Source organism: Pseudonaja textilis, chromosome 3, assembly GCF_049901715.1.
Source record: "Pseudonaja textilis isolate UNSWEBS1 chromosome 3, rPseTex1.2, whole genome shotgun sequence".
In the NCBI taxonomy this organism is placed as follows: domain Eukaryota; kingdom Metazoa; phylum Chordata; class Lepidosauria; order Squamata; family Elapidae; genus Pseudonaja; species Pseudonaja textilis.
This window is the reverse complement of record NC_141992.1, coordinates 78,337,067-78,357,938: the sequence shown is the minus strand read 5'-3', so window position 1 is coordinate 78,357,938 and position 20,872 is coordinate 78,337,067. Positions and strand designations below refer to the sequence as shown.

General features: G+C 39.1%; 1 protein-coding gene across 3 annotated transcripts in view; it reads left to right on the top strand.

Moving 5' to 3' along the window:
- The first annotated feature begins 1,041 nt into the window (after window positions 1-1,041).
- PALMD (palmdelphin) overlaps window positions 1,042-20,872 on the top strand; it is a 79,423-nt gene continuing 59,592 nt past the window's right edge. Inside the window, exons 1-2 of one of the 3 annotated variants that reach the window (XM_087930171.1) lie at window positions 1,136-1,362; window positions 1,485-1,683. Coding sequence is in view for 2 of the 3 variants with exons in the window: in XM_087930168.1 (XP_087786294.1) it covers window positions 1,307-1,362 (56 nt within the window). In the remaining variant the exon portion in view is untranslated. Of the gene's footprint in view, window positions 1,363-1,484; window positions 1,684-3,467; window positions 3,628-20,872 lie in introns of those variants that run through there. The other 2 variants (XM_087930168.1, XM_087930170.1) reach the window with 2 other exon arrangements.

Below are 20,872 nucleotides of genomic sequence, written 5' to 3'. Positions count from 1 at the left end.
AGCTCCGTGCTTGATTCCTCCTCCCAGCCAGGCTGGATACTTCCCAACAACACCAAACTGACTCTGACTGGAAGAATAGCTTATTTCAAATTGAGTATATAGCCAGCAGTATGTTATGCTGCAAAAAAAGGCATGTTTACTTTTAGGCTGTATTAACAAAAGTGTAATTTCCAAAGGATGGGATTCCATTATTTCCATCTATTCTGCATTGGTCCAACCATTCCTTAGATGCATTGTCTAGTTTCAGACATCATTTGTTAAGAAAGATTCAAAGAAATTGAGACAGATTCAATGAACACCAACTATGATTATTGGGGGGCTTGAAATTAAATCCTAATTAAAGAACTGGATATGCTGAGCCCTGATAAAAATAATGATAAAGTGGGGACATGATAATACTGAAATGATATTCTGCAGGAGAAAATCAAGACTTGCTCTCTCTTTCTCTCTCTCATTCCATAATTCAGGACTTGATATAGTGGATTTAGGTTGCAGAAGGCAGATTCCATTAGAAGAAAGTTTCTAACGAATAAAAACAGTCTGACAATAGAGCCCATCACATAAATATTAGTCCCAACCCTGCTTGTTAGATGTAGACCATGAACTGGTTTAGGCAATGCGTTCGTAGCCAAAAAAGCATTAAATGCTTTTCTGAAATCCATTTGGTTCTTTGGTTGAACAGCAGAACGCTTCTGTTGTAATACTGAGAAACCTCCACAAGGGGGAGCCTTATATACTTATAACGAAAATTCAGTTATTTTGGGGGGGGGGGAAAGCACAAATGGAATGGTAGCTCTATCAATTAAGGCATGAATTAGAATGAAAAGAAACATAATAAACGTTTGAAAGGGAGCATTCTGTTTTATCCTTTTAACTGCCTACATACATTGGCCTGTTTGTAGAAAATCTGTTTCTCTGCCAAAGGTGATTAGATGGGGTAATGAAATTCAAAATCCGTGAGTCATTTTTCTGGCAAAATGAAAACATCATCAATAATGGCCACTCCTCTTGCTGCCACTGCCTTCTTGTTCACCGGTGTTTACCCTGAACAATGATGTTGCCAGGCACACACATTCCAATCATTTCATAATTGCATTCAAACCCCCTGCATTTACACTGAGGTTAAATATTTACCAGATTGGCTTAATGTAAGGCCAGGAAGTGCTGGTGCAGTTGTCATGTTAAAACCAATGCTAGATGGCTAGAATGTGCCAGGCTTCAACGTGCCACTTTTCTTACGTCAATAAAGCCCAAAATCCTTTTAACTTGGAATTTTTATCTATACACTCTGACCTGCTCCTTTGTGATGTGGCAGAGCAAGACTACTACTTGCATGGATTCTTGCACTCTGAGGGCCCAAAGGTAAGATGCCATGTTTTTACTATTTTTGTAAAAAGAGAAGAAAGTTCTCAAACATCATCCCCCCCACCCCAGTTTTACTTGTTAAGAATTCTAATGTATTGCTTTGTTGTTTGTATTATAAGGTGAAGCAAAGCAGCTAGGAAAAGCGGCCTTGCTTATCTGGTCCTCTCTAGTCATGATGGCTGTGAATAACGATTGCTATAATCCAAACTTTGGGGAAGATACCACCTTGGGAAAGGCTGGAAATAAAGAGATAAAAGATTTGAGGGACCTCAAAGAGATATTTCTCCCCAAAGAATCATGATCCTTCTTCCTTGAGAGGTAAAAGGAAGAACTGAATTGTTTTAAAGCAAAAACTGGAGATGCTGTAATGTGGATTTTAGAAAAAAAAGGGAAGCTTACTTAAGGAAAGTTTAAACAAATAATGTAGTTGCAACCAGAAGTCCACATTTAAAATATTTTTAGTCTTTAAGGCTTGAGGAAGGGCTGTAACACCCAAAGGGACTAAGCAGAAAGTTCTCCCCTTTGTTGTGATGAGTTTAATAAACCATTTGTCTTCTTAGTTGTTTAAAAAAATAGTTAATCAACTCACAGTTTGCTATTGAAGTTGAAAGCCAGTGTAAGCTGTTGGAAACAGACCCCAGAGTCCCCATTTGATCACAGCACCTGATGGGGTGATTTTTTTTTCATCCCAAGCTACTTCACAGGGTTGCTGTAATTAGAATTATGATTACAGCTCTACGATAAAAGACAAAATATAAACATAACTAATAAATGAATAATCTAGGAAATTGGGCATTGAAGTCTATCATTAAGGCTGGAGAGAAACATGAAGTACGGATTAGCAATTCTATTTTACAATGAATAACCCCCAGACATGACCTCTAAGTCATATAGGCCTCTAATCAAACTAAAATATATTTCTGAATGAGCAGAGTAATTTAATAAATCCAATCCAACTACTCTTTATAATAAAGAAACCATCAGTAATAACTAATAAGAGGCATAATATTAAAAGAAAGATTCTAAGGCAAATTCTAGCAACAGAAAGACAGCGTAGAATTCATACTCATTGCCGGTCGGTTGAAATACCGGTTCATCAAACCAGATGCAAATTTAACACCCGAACCTGTACGAACCGGTAGAATCCCACCCCTGATTATATGTTTGACAATCTTACAACAAAGAGATAGTTTTTCACTTTCAGAATAACTATGCAAGATGCAATAAGAGGGAGAGATACTACATAAACTTCAAGTGTTCAAGAAAAGAATATGTAAAGGGAAGTCATTGTTCCTGGTCTTAAGTCATTGTTCCTGGTCTTTCAGTCCCTGACTAAATTCTGAAATGAATATGTGATGTCCTTGGTACTCACTAAGTTTCATTGTTTTCTTGAGGTGTTTCCTTACCACACTAGTAATGTCATTAGTGCTGGAAAGGAGTGGTGTTTGCTCTGCATTTATGTATTTGTGGCTTGTCCTATCAGTGTTAGTGGTTTCTTGATTAGGCATATTCATATATACTATCTGCACTAATTCCTTGCTTAGGACATATTCATCCTTGAAATGAATTTGTACAGGTAAAGCTTGTTTAACAACTGCCTTGTTAAGTAACCATTTGAAGTTACGATGGCACTGAACAAGTAACTTTGCAATTGATTCTCACATTTATGACTGTCCCAGCATCCTGAAGGTAACATGATCACCACTTGCACACTTCACAGATGGCTTCCAACAAGCCAAGTCAATGGAGAAGCCAGCAGTAAAATCACAAGTCACACTCACATGAAGTCTCGCCGAACAATCTTGGTGGTCTGGTTAACAAATGCAGCAGAAGTGGAGCCATAAGCTATTGTGATTGTGCAATGTCTCGCTTAACGACCGTGTCACTTAGTGTTGGAGTTGTGGAGTTGGAGTTGTGGTTATTAAGCAAGGACTACTGGTATTTGCATTTGAATGAGTTCTCAGCACATAACATGCAGAGTAATGTGTGAAGCCTATAATTATATTAAGACAAATGTAGCTTCCCGCCCTTACTTCAGACCAGTGGTGAGATTCAAAAAATTTTTACTATCAGTTCTGTGGGCATGGCTTGGTGGGTGTGGCAGGAGAAGGATACTGTAAAATCTCCAGTCAGAGGTAGTATTTGCCAGTTCTCCAAACTACTCAAAATTTCCACTACCGGTTCTCCAGAATTGGTCAGAATCTGCTGAATACCACCTCTGCTTCAGATCTAACTTGTCAATTGAAAGAAGATGGACCCAAGGTACTTGTTCTGTTTCTTTTCTTGTAGGCTGTTTTTCAAAATCCGGCCAATACCTAAAAGGAAGCCCTCCATTTTACAAGCTGAATTGAGAATCACTGGGTCTGACACCGCAAATAGAGCTGGACATAATTTATAGTGCATATTAACAAGGCCTATTTCTCTAGGGTTGATAACTAATAGTACTTGTATATGAAGTAAAATATCCAGAAAACAGCAACGGCCAGAATCATTTAACAACTGCATAATTAGATAAATACATGGATCTCCGTCTCCAAAAATTGAATCTTGTTATAAATTTCTTCAGTGCATTTTTGTTTTATTTAATTAGCCCATTTGAAAGGGAAAACAAGTGATGTTTAAAAAAATATTTTAGTTAGGAAACAGAGTGTGTTCCTCAGTCTTCAGAAATCCCAAGATGGTGTTTGGTCTAATTCGAGGTGAGGCTTAGTAAAATAGAGTGTTGGGATTCAAAAAAAATTACTACTGGTTCTGTGGGTGTGGCTTGGTGGGCATGGCATTGCTTGGTGGGTGTTGCTTGGTGGGCGTTGCTTGGTAGGGGAAGGATACTATAAAATCTCCACTCTCACCCCACTCCAGGGGGAAGGATACTGCAAAATCCCCATTCCCTCCCCACCCCACTAACCTGCTTTCCAGCTCCGTTCTCCTGTGCAGGGCAACAAAAGAAGACCCAACCGATCAGCTGGGACTCAGGAGGCAGAGAATAGATGGGAGCGTGGCCAGTCAGAGGTGGTGTTTGCCGGTTCTCCGAACTACTCAAAATTTCTGCTACCGGTTCTCCAGAACTGGTCAGAACCTGCTGAATACCACCTGTGATAAAATAGAGACAAAATACCAAGTATTGCCTTTAAGCGTACATGTTTAATCAGCTGAATAAAGACGGGCCCCTCTAACAGAGAGGATACCCCAAATACATAGAGATTCTTATCCTCCAAGGCTGGCACATAAGAGATACAGGAATCACCCAGAAAGCCTGGCAAGCAATAGGTAAGATATCAAGATGTTCTTGATACGTAGGGCAGTTCTTTAGGGCACTGGCATCTCAGGACATTGGGTGTTTTCCTGGGGACTTTCCACAGCCCTGCAAGTATCTAGAGGTAATGGTGCCATCTGTACAGACTCGCCTTCCAGGCTTTGCCCAGATTCCAGGTCAACAATGGATTCTGATTGTGAGGTTTTATTCTGACTGATCGGAGCAGGAATAACTCTGAAATCCTGTGCATGTTCATTCAGAAAAAAAAATACCCTGACTATCAAACTGGATTAATCAACTCATTAGTTGAGGATTAGGAGAAAACTTTTAAATCCAACTACACATTTCATAGCTTTCAGAAAACAATTTAAGCGTTGACAATAGATTCAAGATAAAACATATCAAAAAAGGGCAAAATATTTGTTATTTCCTTTGCTTGACAAACTTCATCTAAAAACTCGTGTTTTTACAGTACATCTGGCCCTGGCAAATTCTAATGTAAATTAAGTTGATGTACATCTCCTCTTCTAAAATTTAGATGAGAATGTTATTAAGTTACTTGTACTCAAGACATAATTAAAGTAAAACCAAAGTGAAAGTTTAAAAAAACAACTAGGAAAATAAAAAGATATATTTTTTCCTTGCTGCAAAATTGTGCCAATTTTGATTCTTACCATACTGTCAGTCAATGTAAATAGTCAGAAATAAAATATGTACATATTAATTTAAAACATCTGTAAACTGCTTTCCATTTTTAAAAAGCTCAACATAATTTATGATAAATAGTACATACAATAAATAAACTAGGATTCTTCTCATGGACAATGTATTTGAGTTTAATTTTTTTCTGTAGCCTTTTTAGAAAAAAACACAGATTAATATAAAAATAACCAGAACAGGTTTACAATGGATAAGCACATATAAAAGTAACATGAATTGAAAATAAACAGATTTTCCCAGTTCAAGGGCAATCTCTCTGTAAATGTTTCTCTCAACAACAATATCCACAAATGTTTGCTGTTCTGTTCCAGTACAGCTTGGAATCCTGGCACTGTCCGTTCTAATTTTTTCATCAAATCCTTTCAAAGATGTTGGGATTACAGCTCCATGAACTCCTAACACATCTGAAGGGCACTAGAATGAGGTTGATCCTAAACAGCAGATTTATCTGTGGTAATTTCATTGCACTATATTAACCATAACTTGTTTTTATGTGCTGGAAGAAAATATCCTTCTGGGTTCAGTTCCAAGTGGGGAGAAAGACACTGGAAACATGGAGGCTGTTTGGAAAGATGGTTTAATGGTGGACAGGATCACATGCCTTGGAGCTCCTGAGCAAAAAACAGAAGAGATGCTGAGAGTCCCTGGGTTTTATGCCCTCTGTTGGGATTTGAATATGAGCTTGTATTCTGATTGGTTGTCAGACTCCCATGGGGCCATGCAGGGGCAACTCTGTAGGCTGTCCTGAGTCTAAGGCTTGGTTGAGCCTTGCTGGATGCTGATGTAATGAAAGTGCTTTGGCAATTCCTATTGTGGGTCTGCCTGAAGAAGGTAGATCTTTGTTATGTAGAATAGACTGGTCCAGGCCTTAATGGCCCATTAGCAAAGGTAGGGGGACTGAGTTTTTGCCTCTCTGAGTTTCTACTTCTCTTTTAGGGGAAATATTCTGTCTTTTTAATATATCCTATTTCATTTCTCTAGGAGAGGGATGGGTTTTAACTTCCAACATATGCTAAAACAATGTACAGTATTTCATCTTCAACTGTACATCCCCCCAAAGCAGAAATGGTTGATCAAGTGTAATAAATGCAGCAATGAAATCAAAAGTCTGCTGCTTTCATGACTCATAGCATTTGGAGTCAGAGGCACTCAAATTTTACAAGTTACATCAAAGAAAACAAACTCTTTTAAGAGTTTCCTCTGGATCAATTAATCTCATGAAAACCAAAGCACTGGATTATGCTTTGCCAGAATAAAATATCTCTGTTTCATCCACTTACATGCAAACCAGTGAAAAGATTACAACAATCACGGGGCATTGTCAATTTCTTGATTTTAAGAGTTTGAAATACTTATCACATGCTGTTATGTTTATTTTCTATAAAGATGTCTGCTGCCCACAGAACTGGCAGCTACACAAAGATCTCCCTTCAATAGAAACTTTTCCATTAGGGTGTGAACCGTTGAAGTCAGCAATGGAGTCAAGGAAACAGAATATTGCAACAATTATTATGCAAGACAAATATGTGGAAAAAGTCATGAGTGTATTATTGCCATTGTCTCCAAGGTTAAGAATTTGCATATTAACCATGAGGTGAGAAACCTGCTTGATGGTTGTTCTAGTTTTGTCATATTATTTGCACATTGCGTCGATAAAATGCCAGGCATTTGACTTGCATGAATGGCTTTTAGTTTTTAAAAAAACCTGCTCGGTTCACAAAATCATGTTGTAAATCAAGTCAAAACCCACAGGTGATTGGGTATGTATGTGTGTGTGTACACACACACCCCACACACAAAAACACAAATACAGCAAATCCTCCATTCTTCTTCCAAGCAGTTGTAAATCAGCATCCAGAAAGGCAGAATCATCAGAAAGCTTTCTGGCTGTCTCACCATTTGGTGATATTTGAATGAGTCAGAGATCATAATCCAGAACACATCTAAAGTACATTTCAACATGGTCAGATACACACGGAAAGCTTACATAACTGAGGGCTGTTCTATAAAGTCAGCATTCAGTATGTGTCAGGCCTAGCACACATTCATGTAAATAGTTACATTAATCAAATAAATTTTGATGATGTCTCTCTGTAGGCATGAACTATAGCCTTGTGAAATATATGCAATCTCTGAAATGTCCTAATTTACAGGAGAGGTTTGAGGCAGCAAACTCTGCCATTGCAGTAATACCAGCTCAGCTTTCTATTCATAGTCAGAAAACTGTATGTGGATCAGTGGTAGGATTCAAAAAATTTTTACTACCGGTTCTGTGGGTGTGGCTTGGTGGGCTGCTAGTGGAAAAATCTCTAGTCAGAGGTGGTAATTGCCGGTTCCCTGAATTACTCAAAATTTCCGCTACCGGTTCTTCAGAACTGGTCAGAACCTGCTGAATACCACCTCTGATGTGGATGCATTGGAAGATAAATAAAAGCCCCCATTCAGAAGCAGATTCTTAAAAACACGAGGAAAGCTCAAGAAGTGTTTAAAAAGTGTGGTTCAATGTGTGAAATCTTATCTGGAAGTCCTGTGCAGTGTCTATGAACTATATATGGAAACACATTTAAAATGCTTCATTCTTTCTCCCCCAAATGATTTAGACCAGAGCTGTCAAACTCCCGGCCTGCGGGCCGGATGCATCACATGCTGGCTAGGCCTCCTCCAGGTTTAGCAAAGGGAGGAAAAATCCCGATACGTCATGTGACACTGCCATGATGACATGAGTTTACACCCCTGATTTAGACAGAAAAATTCCTCCTACAAACACATACATACTGTATAAACACGCACACACATACATCAATCAGACATTTTTCCTAATCTGACCAACTGATTGGTGGAATGCAATTTTCTTTTCCTTTCTAAATTACATTTTAATTTTCAAGAGGTATTCTTCATTTTCTTCTATAGCCTAGGTCACACATTCCAAACTTAAAAAGGATCGGCGATGCAACTGCATATCCTTCTTGATTAAGGATTCAATCCCTTTCAATAAGAGGCCAAAAGGATCTGAGAAAGAGGAAGTGTTTAGTATTAATGTAAAAGATAAAAACAGAGAAAATAATATTTCATAAAATCAGATGTTCCTGACATGGACAGTGCCATCCTACTAAATACAAGAACATTTGTTCTTCTATTCTATGGAAACTACAATAACTTCAAAGCTGAAAGTTTCTTATGATGATATAAGAATATTAGAAGTTATTGAAAGCCTCTCATAATTCAGTTAACCCCTTCTATAGTCTCATCCATACATTCTATTTGCCTTTGTTGGAAGAAATATCCAGTCCGGTTGCAAGCTGGGAGAAAGGTGCTGGAAATAAAGTGGAGACTGACTGCAAGGAAAGAAGGTTTATTTGGCTTCCAGAAACTTCTGTGACAGCAGCAATGTTTCTGGGGCGGCTGACAAAATGGCTGAGTGAGTGGATGGTTCTTTATAGGATTCTGGGATTTTGTGATTGAGATGCTCCAGGGAGTTGTGCAATGTAGCCAGCCTTGTGGCTTTTACTATTTCAATGGTGGCGGGTTAATCCTATTATGTCCTAAAGGTTGTCCTGTCCTTAGAATTTGGATGGGGGAATGTAAATTCTTAATCCCATCAACTGTGGGAGCTGTGGCTGAAGGTGTTTTGCTTATGAATAGACTGGCCCAGTCTTTCTTAATAGATACAAAATCTGCACTCCTACATTCTTCACATTTCTTTGTTTGAAGCTGTTTTCCTATGGGGCTGTTTTATGCCTTTGTTAAGATTTTTCTCCATTTCTCCTTTGGGGAAATATTCTACCCTGCGTCTTTTTAACATGAAGAATAAGGAATATTTTAATCTGGGGCGAGGGACGGGCTTCCTACCCTTTGGAACAAGAAGACCCATTTACAGATACTGGAAGCTATAAACAAATTTCTTCATCCTCAGTCTGTCTCAGTCCCATCCCAAAGAGTCTATCTCCTGTATTTCACGTGGCCATAGGCCATGCCTTTGCTCCTGTTCTACATTTTGTCCTGGTTTACTGGACTGATGAAACATAAAACTATTTGTTTGTTAACCAATCCACCCGTGAAATTGTATTCATTGGAATTTTCTTTAGTTCTGTTCTGCGCTACTTGTAGAGATGTTTCGTTTTGTTTTTAAATCAGTGCTATGGAAATGATCTCAGCATCAATGCCAGTACTTGAAATGTGAACAAGTATTTCTTAAGCCAGAATCATTTCTTGCCAGTATTAATTAGTCTGGGCAGCAAACAGTTTAAGCAGGTTTTGCAGAACTGCTTTAAATCAACCAGAAGTTATTTGGGAGTTATTTGTTTGTTTGATCTACTTTTACTTGATTTGCATCTCTGGCATAGAATTCCTAATATGGACACTTGGGCCTTCCTGTATAAATGAGTTTCCAATAGATCTGCCACCTTTTTTAATTAATTCATCACAAATTGGGTAGCACTAGCTGTCAGAATGATGCATGTTACAGCTCAACAGAGAATTGGTTGTTCCTCTACTTTTTGGATGGGAATGCAGGTCCTATTATATTACCCAGAAAACTTTTTAGCAAGCATGGTAGGTTGGAAGAAAAAAATGCACGAAAACAGTTGTATCCATAAGAACAGAATCTTCCCTGCAGTCATATGTCAGTTGTGCATCCTGACAAGATTTCTTGTGGACATACCTAGAGTCATTTTGTTCCAGGATTCAGCTACTGTTTCAAAAAATTACTAGCCCGGAATTCAATTCAGAGGTAAAGTTTTGATCTCATAAAACAGAACTACATTTTTATATGAAAATTATTTGCAAATAAATCTGTTGATCTGTATGTTGCTCATCCCAGGCCTGTAATTTCTGTAATCTGCATACTTGCATTTTGATTGTGGCAATTAAGGGAGAGACACTATCTGGCCTGGCTCTTTAAGAAGGAGGAGCTACCTTCACCATTCAACTCAGATGACAGAAAACATTTGTAAGAACACTGTTCTCATGAGATTATTATTATTATGACTGGTCCCACCAGTTCTTGCTTGCAGGTGAATGGTATTTCTTGCCAATGTTCTAATGTACCATTAGTTGCTATTTTGTCATGTCGTTGCTTATAGTCAGTCTGTATGATCGTCTTGCAGCAACAAACTACTGTAGATAGTCCACTGTTTCTTCAGCTTCTTTGTAGAGCCGATTTGCTGTCTGTTGCTGTCTTTTCAGTTGTGTCTTTGTATGCATTTGTTCTTAAGGCTTGATCTTGTGCAGCCAAAATTAGGTTCTCTGTGTCTTTCTTCAATTTTCTTGCAAGGCGTGCGCTCCAGTGGTGGGATTCAAAATTTTTTACTACCGGTTCTGTGGGCGTGGCTTGGTGGGTGTGGCCATGTGACTGGGTGGGGGCAGCAAAAAAGCAAGAAAAAAAGCCACACCCACCCAGTCACATGCCGTTTTTGCTCCCCTAAGGCTTCTCTGGGGCTCTGGAAGGCAAAAAATGGAGGGGGGGGCTCAGCTCCTCCCTCCATTTTTTGCCTTCTTGGGCCTCAGCAAGGGGAATCCGGCACAGCTGATTGTCAGGAGGGGAAAAAAAATACCTTAGGCGAATGGAGCATCGGGCGGAAGGGTGACCGGATGGGGGCGTGGCCAGCCAGAACTTACTACTGGTTCAGCAACCCACGCCAAATTCTTGCTATCGGTTCACCCGATCCAGTGCGAACCGGTTGAATACCACCACTGGTGTGCTCACCAAACCGGTTGTTAAGCTGGTAGGATCTCACCCCTGTCCTCAGCCCTAGCCCATGCTAAGAGGAGTGATCGGTAAATATTTTCCTAATTGTTTTTGAAGAGAAAGGGATACAGCCAGGAAAAGCCATCAGTTCTTTTCCTTAACATGCTCTGCATATGGGAAATAAGGCTACTGCTATTAGAGACACTTGGTTGAGTTGAACGGCTATAGAAATTGAATAAATAAATTAGATCAGTGGCCCCCAACCCTTTTTGTGCCACGGCCCGGTACCGGCATTACAAGATGATCTGCGGCCCAGTACTGGCATCAGCACGCATGACAAGGGCAAGGCGAGCCGAGCGACCGGCCGGCCAGCCAGCCGTACCCCGCTTCTCCCCGCCACCTTCAAATCCTCCTTTGTACCTTTGTCGACAGGCTTCACTTCAGGACGACTTCGGGACGGTCACTCAGCTCGCCTTGCCTTGGGTGCTGAAAGAATCCTCGCGCCTTAGTTTCATTCGAAGCCCCCCCCCCCCTTCGATGAAACTAACGCGCGAGGATTCCTTCAGGACCCAAACGCCGCTTTCCAGCTGGAAGAGCTCACCCAGAAGCACTTTCTCGTCAAACAAGATGGCGGCGCCCAGCAAACCGGCGGCCCGGTAGGAAATGTTCCACGGCCTGGTACCGGTCCGCGGCCCGGTGGTTGGGGACCCCTGAATTAGATGACATTGAGTCTGTAGCAGAATAGGGATCAGCAAAGAGAACAACATATTATAACACCACTACAGTTTTCTAGAGGTTCAAAATGTGGTGAATAGCATTTTCAGTAGAAGAATATATCTGTAGCTCAGGGTTGAAATCTGGAGTTCTTGCTGCTCTTTGAGCATGGTTGTTTGCTTGCAGATGATTCACTCACTACCCAACTATGTAATGCTACCCAACTATATAACATCAATGATACCCAACTAGATAACATCACTGACTTTTACTGATGATGTTATCCAACTGGGTAAATGAAACATCTACAAATAGACAACCAAGGTCAGAGAGCACCAAGAAATCCACAGAATAGTATTTTAAATGAGAAGAAGGATGATCTTAGGATAACAGTCCAGAGCTTTGGTGCTTAATTACAACTAACTATCTTATTATTTTGATCACAGTGAATGGACATACATTTTTAAAATGTATCTTAGCTTGAATTTTAACATTTCCCTAATGCAAACAGAGCCTTAGGTATGTGATCCAAATAATAAGGCCTGAATCAGATATCATACATCAAAGAACTTCTTTCATCATACGAACACTGAAAGCCATGGGTGGCTTCAGGTTGTTAGTATAACTAGGATCTTGGGGCATTATTATAACAGAAGATCAGTATCAAACAACCCATCTTATCCTATTGAGAAATGTCATCATGGTTTTGGAAAAATGCTGATCACAAAGAACAGGATAAATTAAACTGGATGAGCAGAAACATGTCCCATACAACTCTATATGAAATATAAGACTGTATAGAACACGGTCTAGACTAGAACATGAGAGCTTTCCAAATGAATATTGGCTAGCCATTCTTGGGTTGACTAAACATGTCTATACTACCAAGATATGTGGTTCTGTTCAATTTATTAGTATCTTTCCTTCCAGATGCAAAGAAAAATAGTTTGACCAAGATATGCTAAGCATGTTTTTTTCTCAAGCGTTCTATAGTTCCCAGGATGTCTGCGGAATAAAGTCCCCTTCAAAAGTCTTCAAATCCTAAGCACCTGCTCTATAAAAGCCCAGATACTGTAACCCTTTTGGTCATAGGATACTGGCTTCCTAAATGCATGTCTTCATAACAATAACTATGTCGGCTTCTGCAATGGAAAGGATTGTGGTAAATAAGGCACAAGAAGACCAACATGAAGAAATAAATAAAAGCTTTTCACCGCAAGGTCACTCAGTCCAGAGATATATGACTGCAGTGCCATATTCTTATCAAAAATAAATGGGCACATGGCAGGATTGGGATGCGCTGACTTTTTTCTATATTCTGGTGAAACTCTAAGAAAAGATGAAAAAGCAAAACAAATATTAACTGTTCAGAAGGAATTCTGAGCAATCCTAGCCTTGCTTTGCTTTAAATACATTGTTACAGGTAGTCCTTGTTTAGTGACTGCAACTTGATCTGGCAACTTGGTCTTTAAGTGAAGCAATTGCTAAGTGACAAATTATGTGACCACAACTGTGCTTACAATTTTACTTCGGTTTTGCTTTGCTTCAGAAGGCTGAACCCCAAACAGCCAGATGAGGCCATACAGTAAGAAGATTATGGAACTCCACTCACAAGGAAATGGAGTAAAAAGGGCAGATTGTATAGCTCCTTTTATTCCATCTCCTGTTCTTTGGAATGGTCACCCAGAGACTGGCATAACAGGAAGAAGAGAATTACTGTTTGCATTTTTATCCACTGTTTCCATTTTTTTCCATTTTTATCCATTACAAGAGACTGTTTCCATTTTTTCCATTTTTATCCAGTACAAGAGAGTAAGCAAGCAGACAATGAGCAACTCACATGCAAAGGAATGTGCTCCAGCTGTCTGTTTGTCTAGACAACCTCTTAGGAGACAAACAAAAGACTTTAATGTGAAACTGATTCAGGTTTTGTCCATTTCAAGAAGCAGCTGCAGGCTGACTACATTCAGGTCACAAAGTTGAGCCTGTTAATTTGTGGTTAGCGCTATTTTTAGGGACAATATGGGCTGGGCAGAAAACCAGCCCAGGATGAGATAGAGAAGACAAAAAAGAGTCAGGCACAGGACAACATATACTATTAGCTGTAATGGTGAGCATCTATTTGAGAGATGCTACAAAGGTTATAAATGCAAATATTGGTCACAAAGTTACTTTTCATCAATTTTGTCATTGCAAACAGTCGTTGTCCTGAGAAGTCACAAAACAAGGACTACCTGTGCATGAATATAGGCAGTTTGAGTTGCTTCCATTGCATTTCAAATTCCCAGAGGCTGTGGGAGGAGCTGCTGGCTGCTTGTGAAGGAAGCAGAGGGTGAGTAGAAAGGAGAAATATAGCAGCCCACGCACCTAACGGCGTGCAAATCATATAACTATAAACCAAGAATACCAATAAGACATTTAGGGTAAGTGCGCTTGAGACTGTGATTTTAAAATGACTGGCTTAGTTCAGTTTTATACTTGTTTTATAGCTGCCTTTCGTAGTACTCTTTTCAAACTTGGATCCTGTCCTCTTTGTAAAAAAATGACCAGTCTACATGGACAGATTACCTATCTAGAATCTCTAATCTGTGCTCTCCAAGCAGAAATTAGGTGCCCAATCCAGCCATCTATTGAGCTGCCGTGCTACCAGCCCCACTACCACAAAGATCCTACAGGAAAAGGGCAGTATGGACAACCGTGGGATCTGGCAGGGTGAGAGCTGTGGACCATAAACACAAAGCTTTTGCTGTGTCCCAGCATAACAGATACAGTGCCCTTGCTGACCCTAATAGGGATACTAAAGTGGCAGGTCAAGGTAGTTGTGATAATGATAGCTCACGTAAGTTGGGGATCATGGTCCTAGAAGAACTTACTTTGGAAAGGGGAAAGTGTGAATCAGGTATTACGCACCAGTCACACAAGAAGAGCAAGACATCCAAAAAGAGAAGCCGCCTTCTGGTTGGGGACTCAATTGTAAGGGATGTAAATTTAGGAAAGGATACTCAGGTTTTGAAAGAAGTCAGGTGTCTACCAGGTGCTACTGCCAGCAGAGACAAGAAGTGTATTCTTAAGATAGTCAAGAATGCCAGCAAGGACTGTGATGTTGATGCTATTATACATCTTGGTACAAATGATCTGTCCCAGAAGGATGTACTTTCTGTTCAGAAAGACTTCCAGAGTTTGGGGTGTGAACTTAGTAATATGGGCTGTAGGCTCATCTCACCTCATTTTCAGAGGTTCAACCAGTATACAAGGAACAAAAAGGGAAAGGGCAGAGTGTAACAGAGTTTAATGTGTGGCTAAAGGAGTGGTGTCAAAGGGAAGGCTTTGGTTTTATTATTATTATTATTAGCAGCAGCTGGCCCAATGAAAAACTGTACAGAAGAGATGGTTTGCATCCATCAAAGAAAGAGACTGAGTTACTTGGCATTAAATTCACAGATTTCCTGGATAAACATTTCAACTGAACAGCAGGGACAGAGAATTAATGGATTCAGAACATTTCTGTCCCCAGCAACCTAAAACTAATAAGGATACCAGTGCATGTAAAATAGATGTTTGTGCAGGTAAGATTATCAACCTTGATGCCAACCAAAACCAAGCATTTAATAGTGAGTGCCATACCATGTGCACTAATCAAACAGGTGGCAAGAAAGTAGGGACAGGCAGGCACAACACAGGTTATGTAGACAGTAAACACAGTGCCAGACATAAAGATCTCAAGTGCCTATATACAAATGCACGAAGTCTGGAGAACAAACAGGGTGAACTCAAACTACGAATATATGAAGGTAAATATGATATAGTTGGAATAACAGAAACTTGGTGGGATGAAACCCATGACTGGAACATACTAGTAGAAGGATACAAACTATTCAAAAAAAAACAACAGACCCCATAAAAGAGGAGGTGGAGTTGCACTGTATATAAAGGACCACTATATTGCTACAGAAATGCATGAAACCAAAGATGAAAACCTCCTAGAATACATATGGGTTAATGTAAAAGAAAAAAAGAATGACACGGCCATAGGTGTATATTATAGGCCACCCAATCAAGCAGAAAATATAGATGTCCTTTTTGCCAGCCAAATAACAAACATATGCAGGAAATACACAACAATAGTAATGGGAGACTTCAATTATCCTGATATCAATTGGAAAACTAATTCTGCACCAAGTGAGAAATCAAATAAGTTCCTAACCAACCTACTGACAACTTTGTTGTCCAAAAGGTAGAGAGTGAAACTACAGGGACAGCCATACTGGACTTATTTCTTACAAACAGAGAAGTGATAGAGGGCATTGAAACTGCAGGAACCTTGGGTGAGAGTTACCATGTCATACTAGAATTCAACATAACACAAACATAAGCAACAGAACATAATGACACCAGAGTCTTGGATTTTAAAAGAGCTGATTTCAGTAAACTCAGAACTTGAGAAAGATTCCGTGGATGAAAATCCTAAAGGGGAAAACAACTCAAGAATCTTGGGAAACTCTAAAAAGTATGATCATAGAAGCCCAGACCAGCACAATACCATTGAGAAATAAAAACAAGAAATCCAAGAAGAAACCAGCATGACTGCACAAAGATCTCTTTGGCAAATTGAAAGAAAAAAAGGACAAGTACGAAAAAGGAAAGAAGGACATACAACTAAGGCAGAATATCAGCAAATAGCCAGAATCTGCAAAGACGAAGTCAGGATAGCAAAGGCTCAGAATGAACAAAGACTTGCAACAAAAGTCAAAGATAATTTTTTTAAAAAGTTTCTTCCAACATAGAAATAACAAGAAAAAAATCAAAGAAACAGTTGGTCCACTAAAGAGAGAAGATGGCAAGGAAGTAATAGGCAACAGGGAGAAAGCAGAACTGTTTAACTCATTCTTTGCATCCATCTTCATGCAAAAAGAAATTATAGCTCAACCCACCAAAAACATAACTGTAAAAGACAGACCAGAAATAAAAGTTAAAATAAGCAAAATAGTAAGAGAACACTTGTCTGATCTTTATGAAAAGAAATCACTGCAGCCTGATGGATTAAATCCCAGAGTTTTAAAGGAGCTGGCAGAGGTCATCTCAAAACCACTTCACCATATCTTTCAAAAATCCTGGAGAGGATTGGAAAAGAGCTGATGTGGTTCCCATCTTCAAAAAAGGAGAAAAAAAAACAGACCCAGGAAACTATAGACCAATCAGCCTAACATCAATACCCGGGAAGATACTGGAAAAGATAATAAAAAAAACTGATCTGCCAACATCTAGAAACAAGTAAAGTAATAACTAGCAATCAGCATGGCTTTGTTAAAAACAGATCATGCCAAACCAATCTTATTTCATTCCTCAACACAGTGACTAAATTAGTAGACCAGCAAAATACTGTGGACATAATATATTTAGGTTTCAGCAAGGCATTCGACAAAGTAGACCACAACCTACTTCTTAGTAAGCTAGAAAAATGTGGAGTAGAGAGCACCACCACTAGATGGACTCACATCTGGCTGCAAACCGTACTCAATGAGTAGTCCTTAATGGGTCTAAGTCTACATGGAGGGAACTAAGCAGCGGGGTGCCACAAGGTTCCATCTTAGGCCCTTCAATATCTCTTCAATATCTTCATTAACGACTTAGATGAGGGAATAGAAGAGGAACTTACCAAATTTGCAGATGATACTAAGCTGGTGATTAAACAAAATCCCACCATTCCAAATACTGGGTACTGGGTACTGGGGACACTAAGAGAAAAAATATTATAGCTGTCAAATGAACAAATCTCAAAATGTGTTGATGAAAAATAAGAATTGCAGAAAGAATGAGAGAATGAAAGAAATAAAAAGCAATTCTCTTATTGGTTTTGCAGTTGACTTTATCAGGTGAGTTTCCAATCAAGAGATGGTATATCATTACTTTTAAACATTTTTAAATAGTTGTATTACCACAGCCCTAACTTTGAATTCTACACAGCTCAACAATTTTGCAAAGTTCCATTAGTTGCCAACACTGTATCAGCTGTTTGTTCATCATCAAACAAAGCAGTTTTTAAAAACTAAGAGCAGTATTTTTAGAGGAACGTTTTTTGCTAAAGTACCTGCTCTGCTATAATGAATATCCGTGCCAAATGTCATAACATCTTATTATATTTAGCCTCTCCCTTTCATCATAGAAACTAAGCAAGTAAGTCTAATATGTAATTTATATGGGGTTATTCACTTTAATCAGCCTACTGGCCTGGAATGATAGATTACATACTGTGTATACAAGCATATACAGGATGAAAGAAAGTTTCTCAGTTTGTCAGAAAGTCCCTACAAAAACAATGATCATGATGGGGACTGGAGGCTAAAACATATAAAGAATGGCAGCTGGAATTGGATATATCTAGTCTAATTAAAAGAAGGATTAGGGGTGACATGATAGCAGTGTTCCAATATTTGAGGGGCTGCCACAAAGAAGAGGGAGTCAAGCTATTCTCCAAAGCACCTGAGAGCAAGACAAGAAGCAATGGGTGGAAACTAATCAAGGAGAGAAGCAACCTAGAAGTAAGGAGAAATGAATAAATGGATGGATGGATGGATGGATGGATGGATGGATGGATAGATGGATGAACGAACGAACAAATGAATTCTTTATTGGCCAAGTGTGATTAGACACACAAGGAATTTGTCTTGGTGCAAATGCTCTCAGTGTACATAAAAAGAAAAGATACATTCGTCAAGAATCATAAGGTACAACACTTAATGATAGTCATAGGGTACAAAGAAGCAATCAAGTCATACTAGGAAACAGTCAATATAAATCGTAAGGAGACAAGCAACAAAGTTACAGCCATACAGTCACAAGTGGGAGAAGATGAGCGATAGGAACGATGAGAAGATTAATGGTAATAATAATGCAGACTTAGTAAATAGTTGGACAATGTTGAGGGAATTATTTGTTTAACAGAGTTAAACAAATAATTGCTCTGCTAAACAAATAATTCCCTCAAATTTCCTGACAGTTAGAACAATTCATCATTGGAACAACCTACCTCCAGAAGTTGTTGATGTTCCAACACTGGAGGTTCTTAAGAAGAGATTTGGATAAACGTTTGTCTGAAATAGTATAGAGTTTCCTGAAAGTGGGTTGGGCTTGAAGACCTCCAAGCCCCTTCCAACTCTGTTACTCTAGTCTATGACTATGATGATGTTGATCATGAGGAGAGGGAAGAGGAGAGCATACTAGGGTAATATAGGATTTCTACTAAAGGTGGAGTTGATGAGATAACTAATTTGCTTTCTGATAAAATTATTCAAAATTATTTATGGCTAAACATAATCACCCATGACAGCTATTTTGAAACTTTCTTTCTCCTAACTTTGCATACGGACCCACCAGGTAGTCCTTGACTTAACAACAGTTCATTTAGTGACCATTCAATATTGCAATGGCACTGAAAAAAGTGACTTATGACCATTTTTCACACTTGCAACCATTGCAGCACCCTCAAGGTGACTTGATTTCAGATGCTTGGCAAGTGACTCCTATTTATAACAGTTGCAGTGCCGTGGGGTCATGTGACTGCCTTTTGTGATCTTCTGACAAGCAAAGTCAATAGGAAAGCAAGATTCACTTAACAACCATGTTACTAACTTTATAACTGCAGTGATCCACTTAACAACAGTGGCAGGAAAGGTTGTAAAATGAGGCAAAAACTTAACAACAGAATTGTTGGCCTCAAGTCAAGGACTACCTATAACTGCTCCTGATGCAAGAAGACTGGATGAGAAGTTGAGAAGAGAAGGTAATATCCTAGTCAAGGGGTCTTCAAGCTTGACAGCTTTAAGACATGTTATGCTGGCTGAAGAATTCTGGGAGTTGCAGTCCATAAGTCTTAAAGTTGCCAAGTTTGGAGACCCCTTTCCTAGTCTGATGCAAAGTAAGAGATTGTGTAACAGTACTAGGGAACTGATGCCTTTCTCACCAGATGCCACCAAAATGGAAAAGTCAACAGAGTCGACTGGAATAGCAACCCACACACCCACAACTGAAGTAAAAACCCAAGATGTAGTCAGCTCAGAAGGAGGCTATCAGGGGAAACCACTGAGCTGATTACTGGTTTTATTCTTCTGGCACAGGGTGCCTTTATATTATAAGTGGAAGTGGTTTAAATATAAGCCTGCCTTAACAGCCTCTGCTATCAATGTTGCAGTGTGTGTATTCAAAAACACATACCTAAAGGAAACACAATACAAAAGCCCTGTCTCCATTAGCAATTTTTAATGAAATTGGAACACTTTCCCCTTAATTAATAACCCTAGTCTAATAGCCTTTTCTTGAGTAATTAGGAAAAATAATGACATCCAATGGGAGTACACACACTTCTGATGAGACCACTGCAGAAAAGGCTTGTCTTAATTAATTTTTTCACAGCAGCAAACTGGTTTTTCTTTTTCACAATAAGGTGCAGGGATTTCAAACACTAAGTAGCTGTTTCATCAAAGTAGACAGCTAGCAAGGAAGCTGGGAATGTCTGATTAAAAGTAAACAGCTGGGAGGGGATTTGGAAATGTGTCATGAAAAGCCAAAAATGACTTTTGAAACTCCGTAGAGTAACTAAGGTGTTGCCCCTTTTTTTCTAGAACAATGATAGCAAAAGAGCCACGAAGTCTTTTGAACATTGAGAAACATCAAGAATTTTATGCAAGAGTACTAAAAAGCATTATTTACTTGCATAAATAATATATACTTTGTCAAAACAGACCATTTTTAGGGCCGTAGCAATTAAATGATGCCATAGATGCCATCTAAAACTTTTGGCAATCTGTTGAGATATTGTCCTTGAAGGCAGAAATGTAGATCACTACCAGAAAGGTAGAATTAAATTTATTCAGTGGCGGGGGGGCACACAGGTAATTCATTTTAACAATGAATAGACCAACCATTTTGCTGTTGCTTTATATTCTTTGGCATTGACATTTCCTATCTGTGTTGACCAAAGCAAGTTAACAAAAAGAGCAAAGGCCAAGGAGAATGTTTCAAGATAACATTGTTATTTGCCTGTGCTATAACTGAACAGGGCTGGATATTTAATTGCTCCTTTTCCTTTTTATTATGTGCTTTTAGTATCCATTCTTGTTTTACGCTGTTTAGTTTTT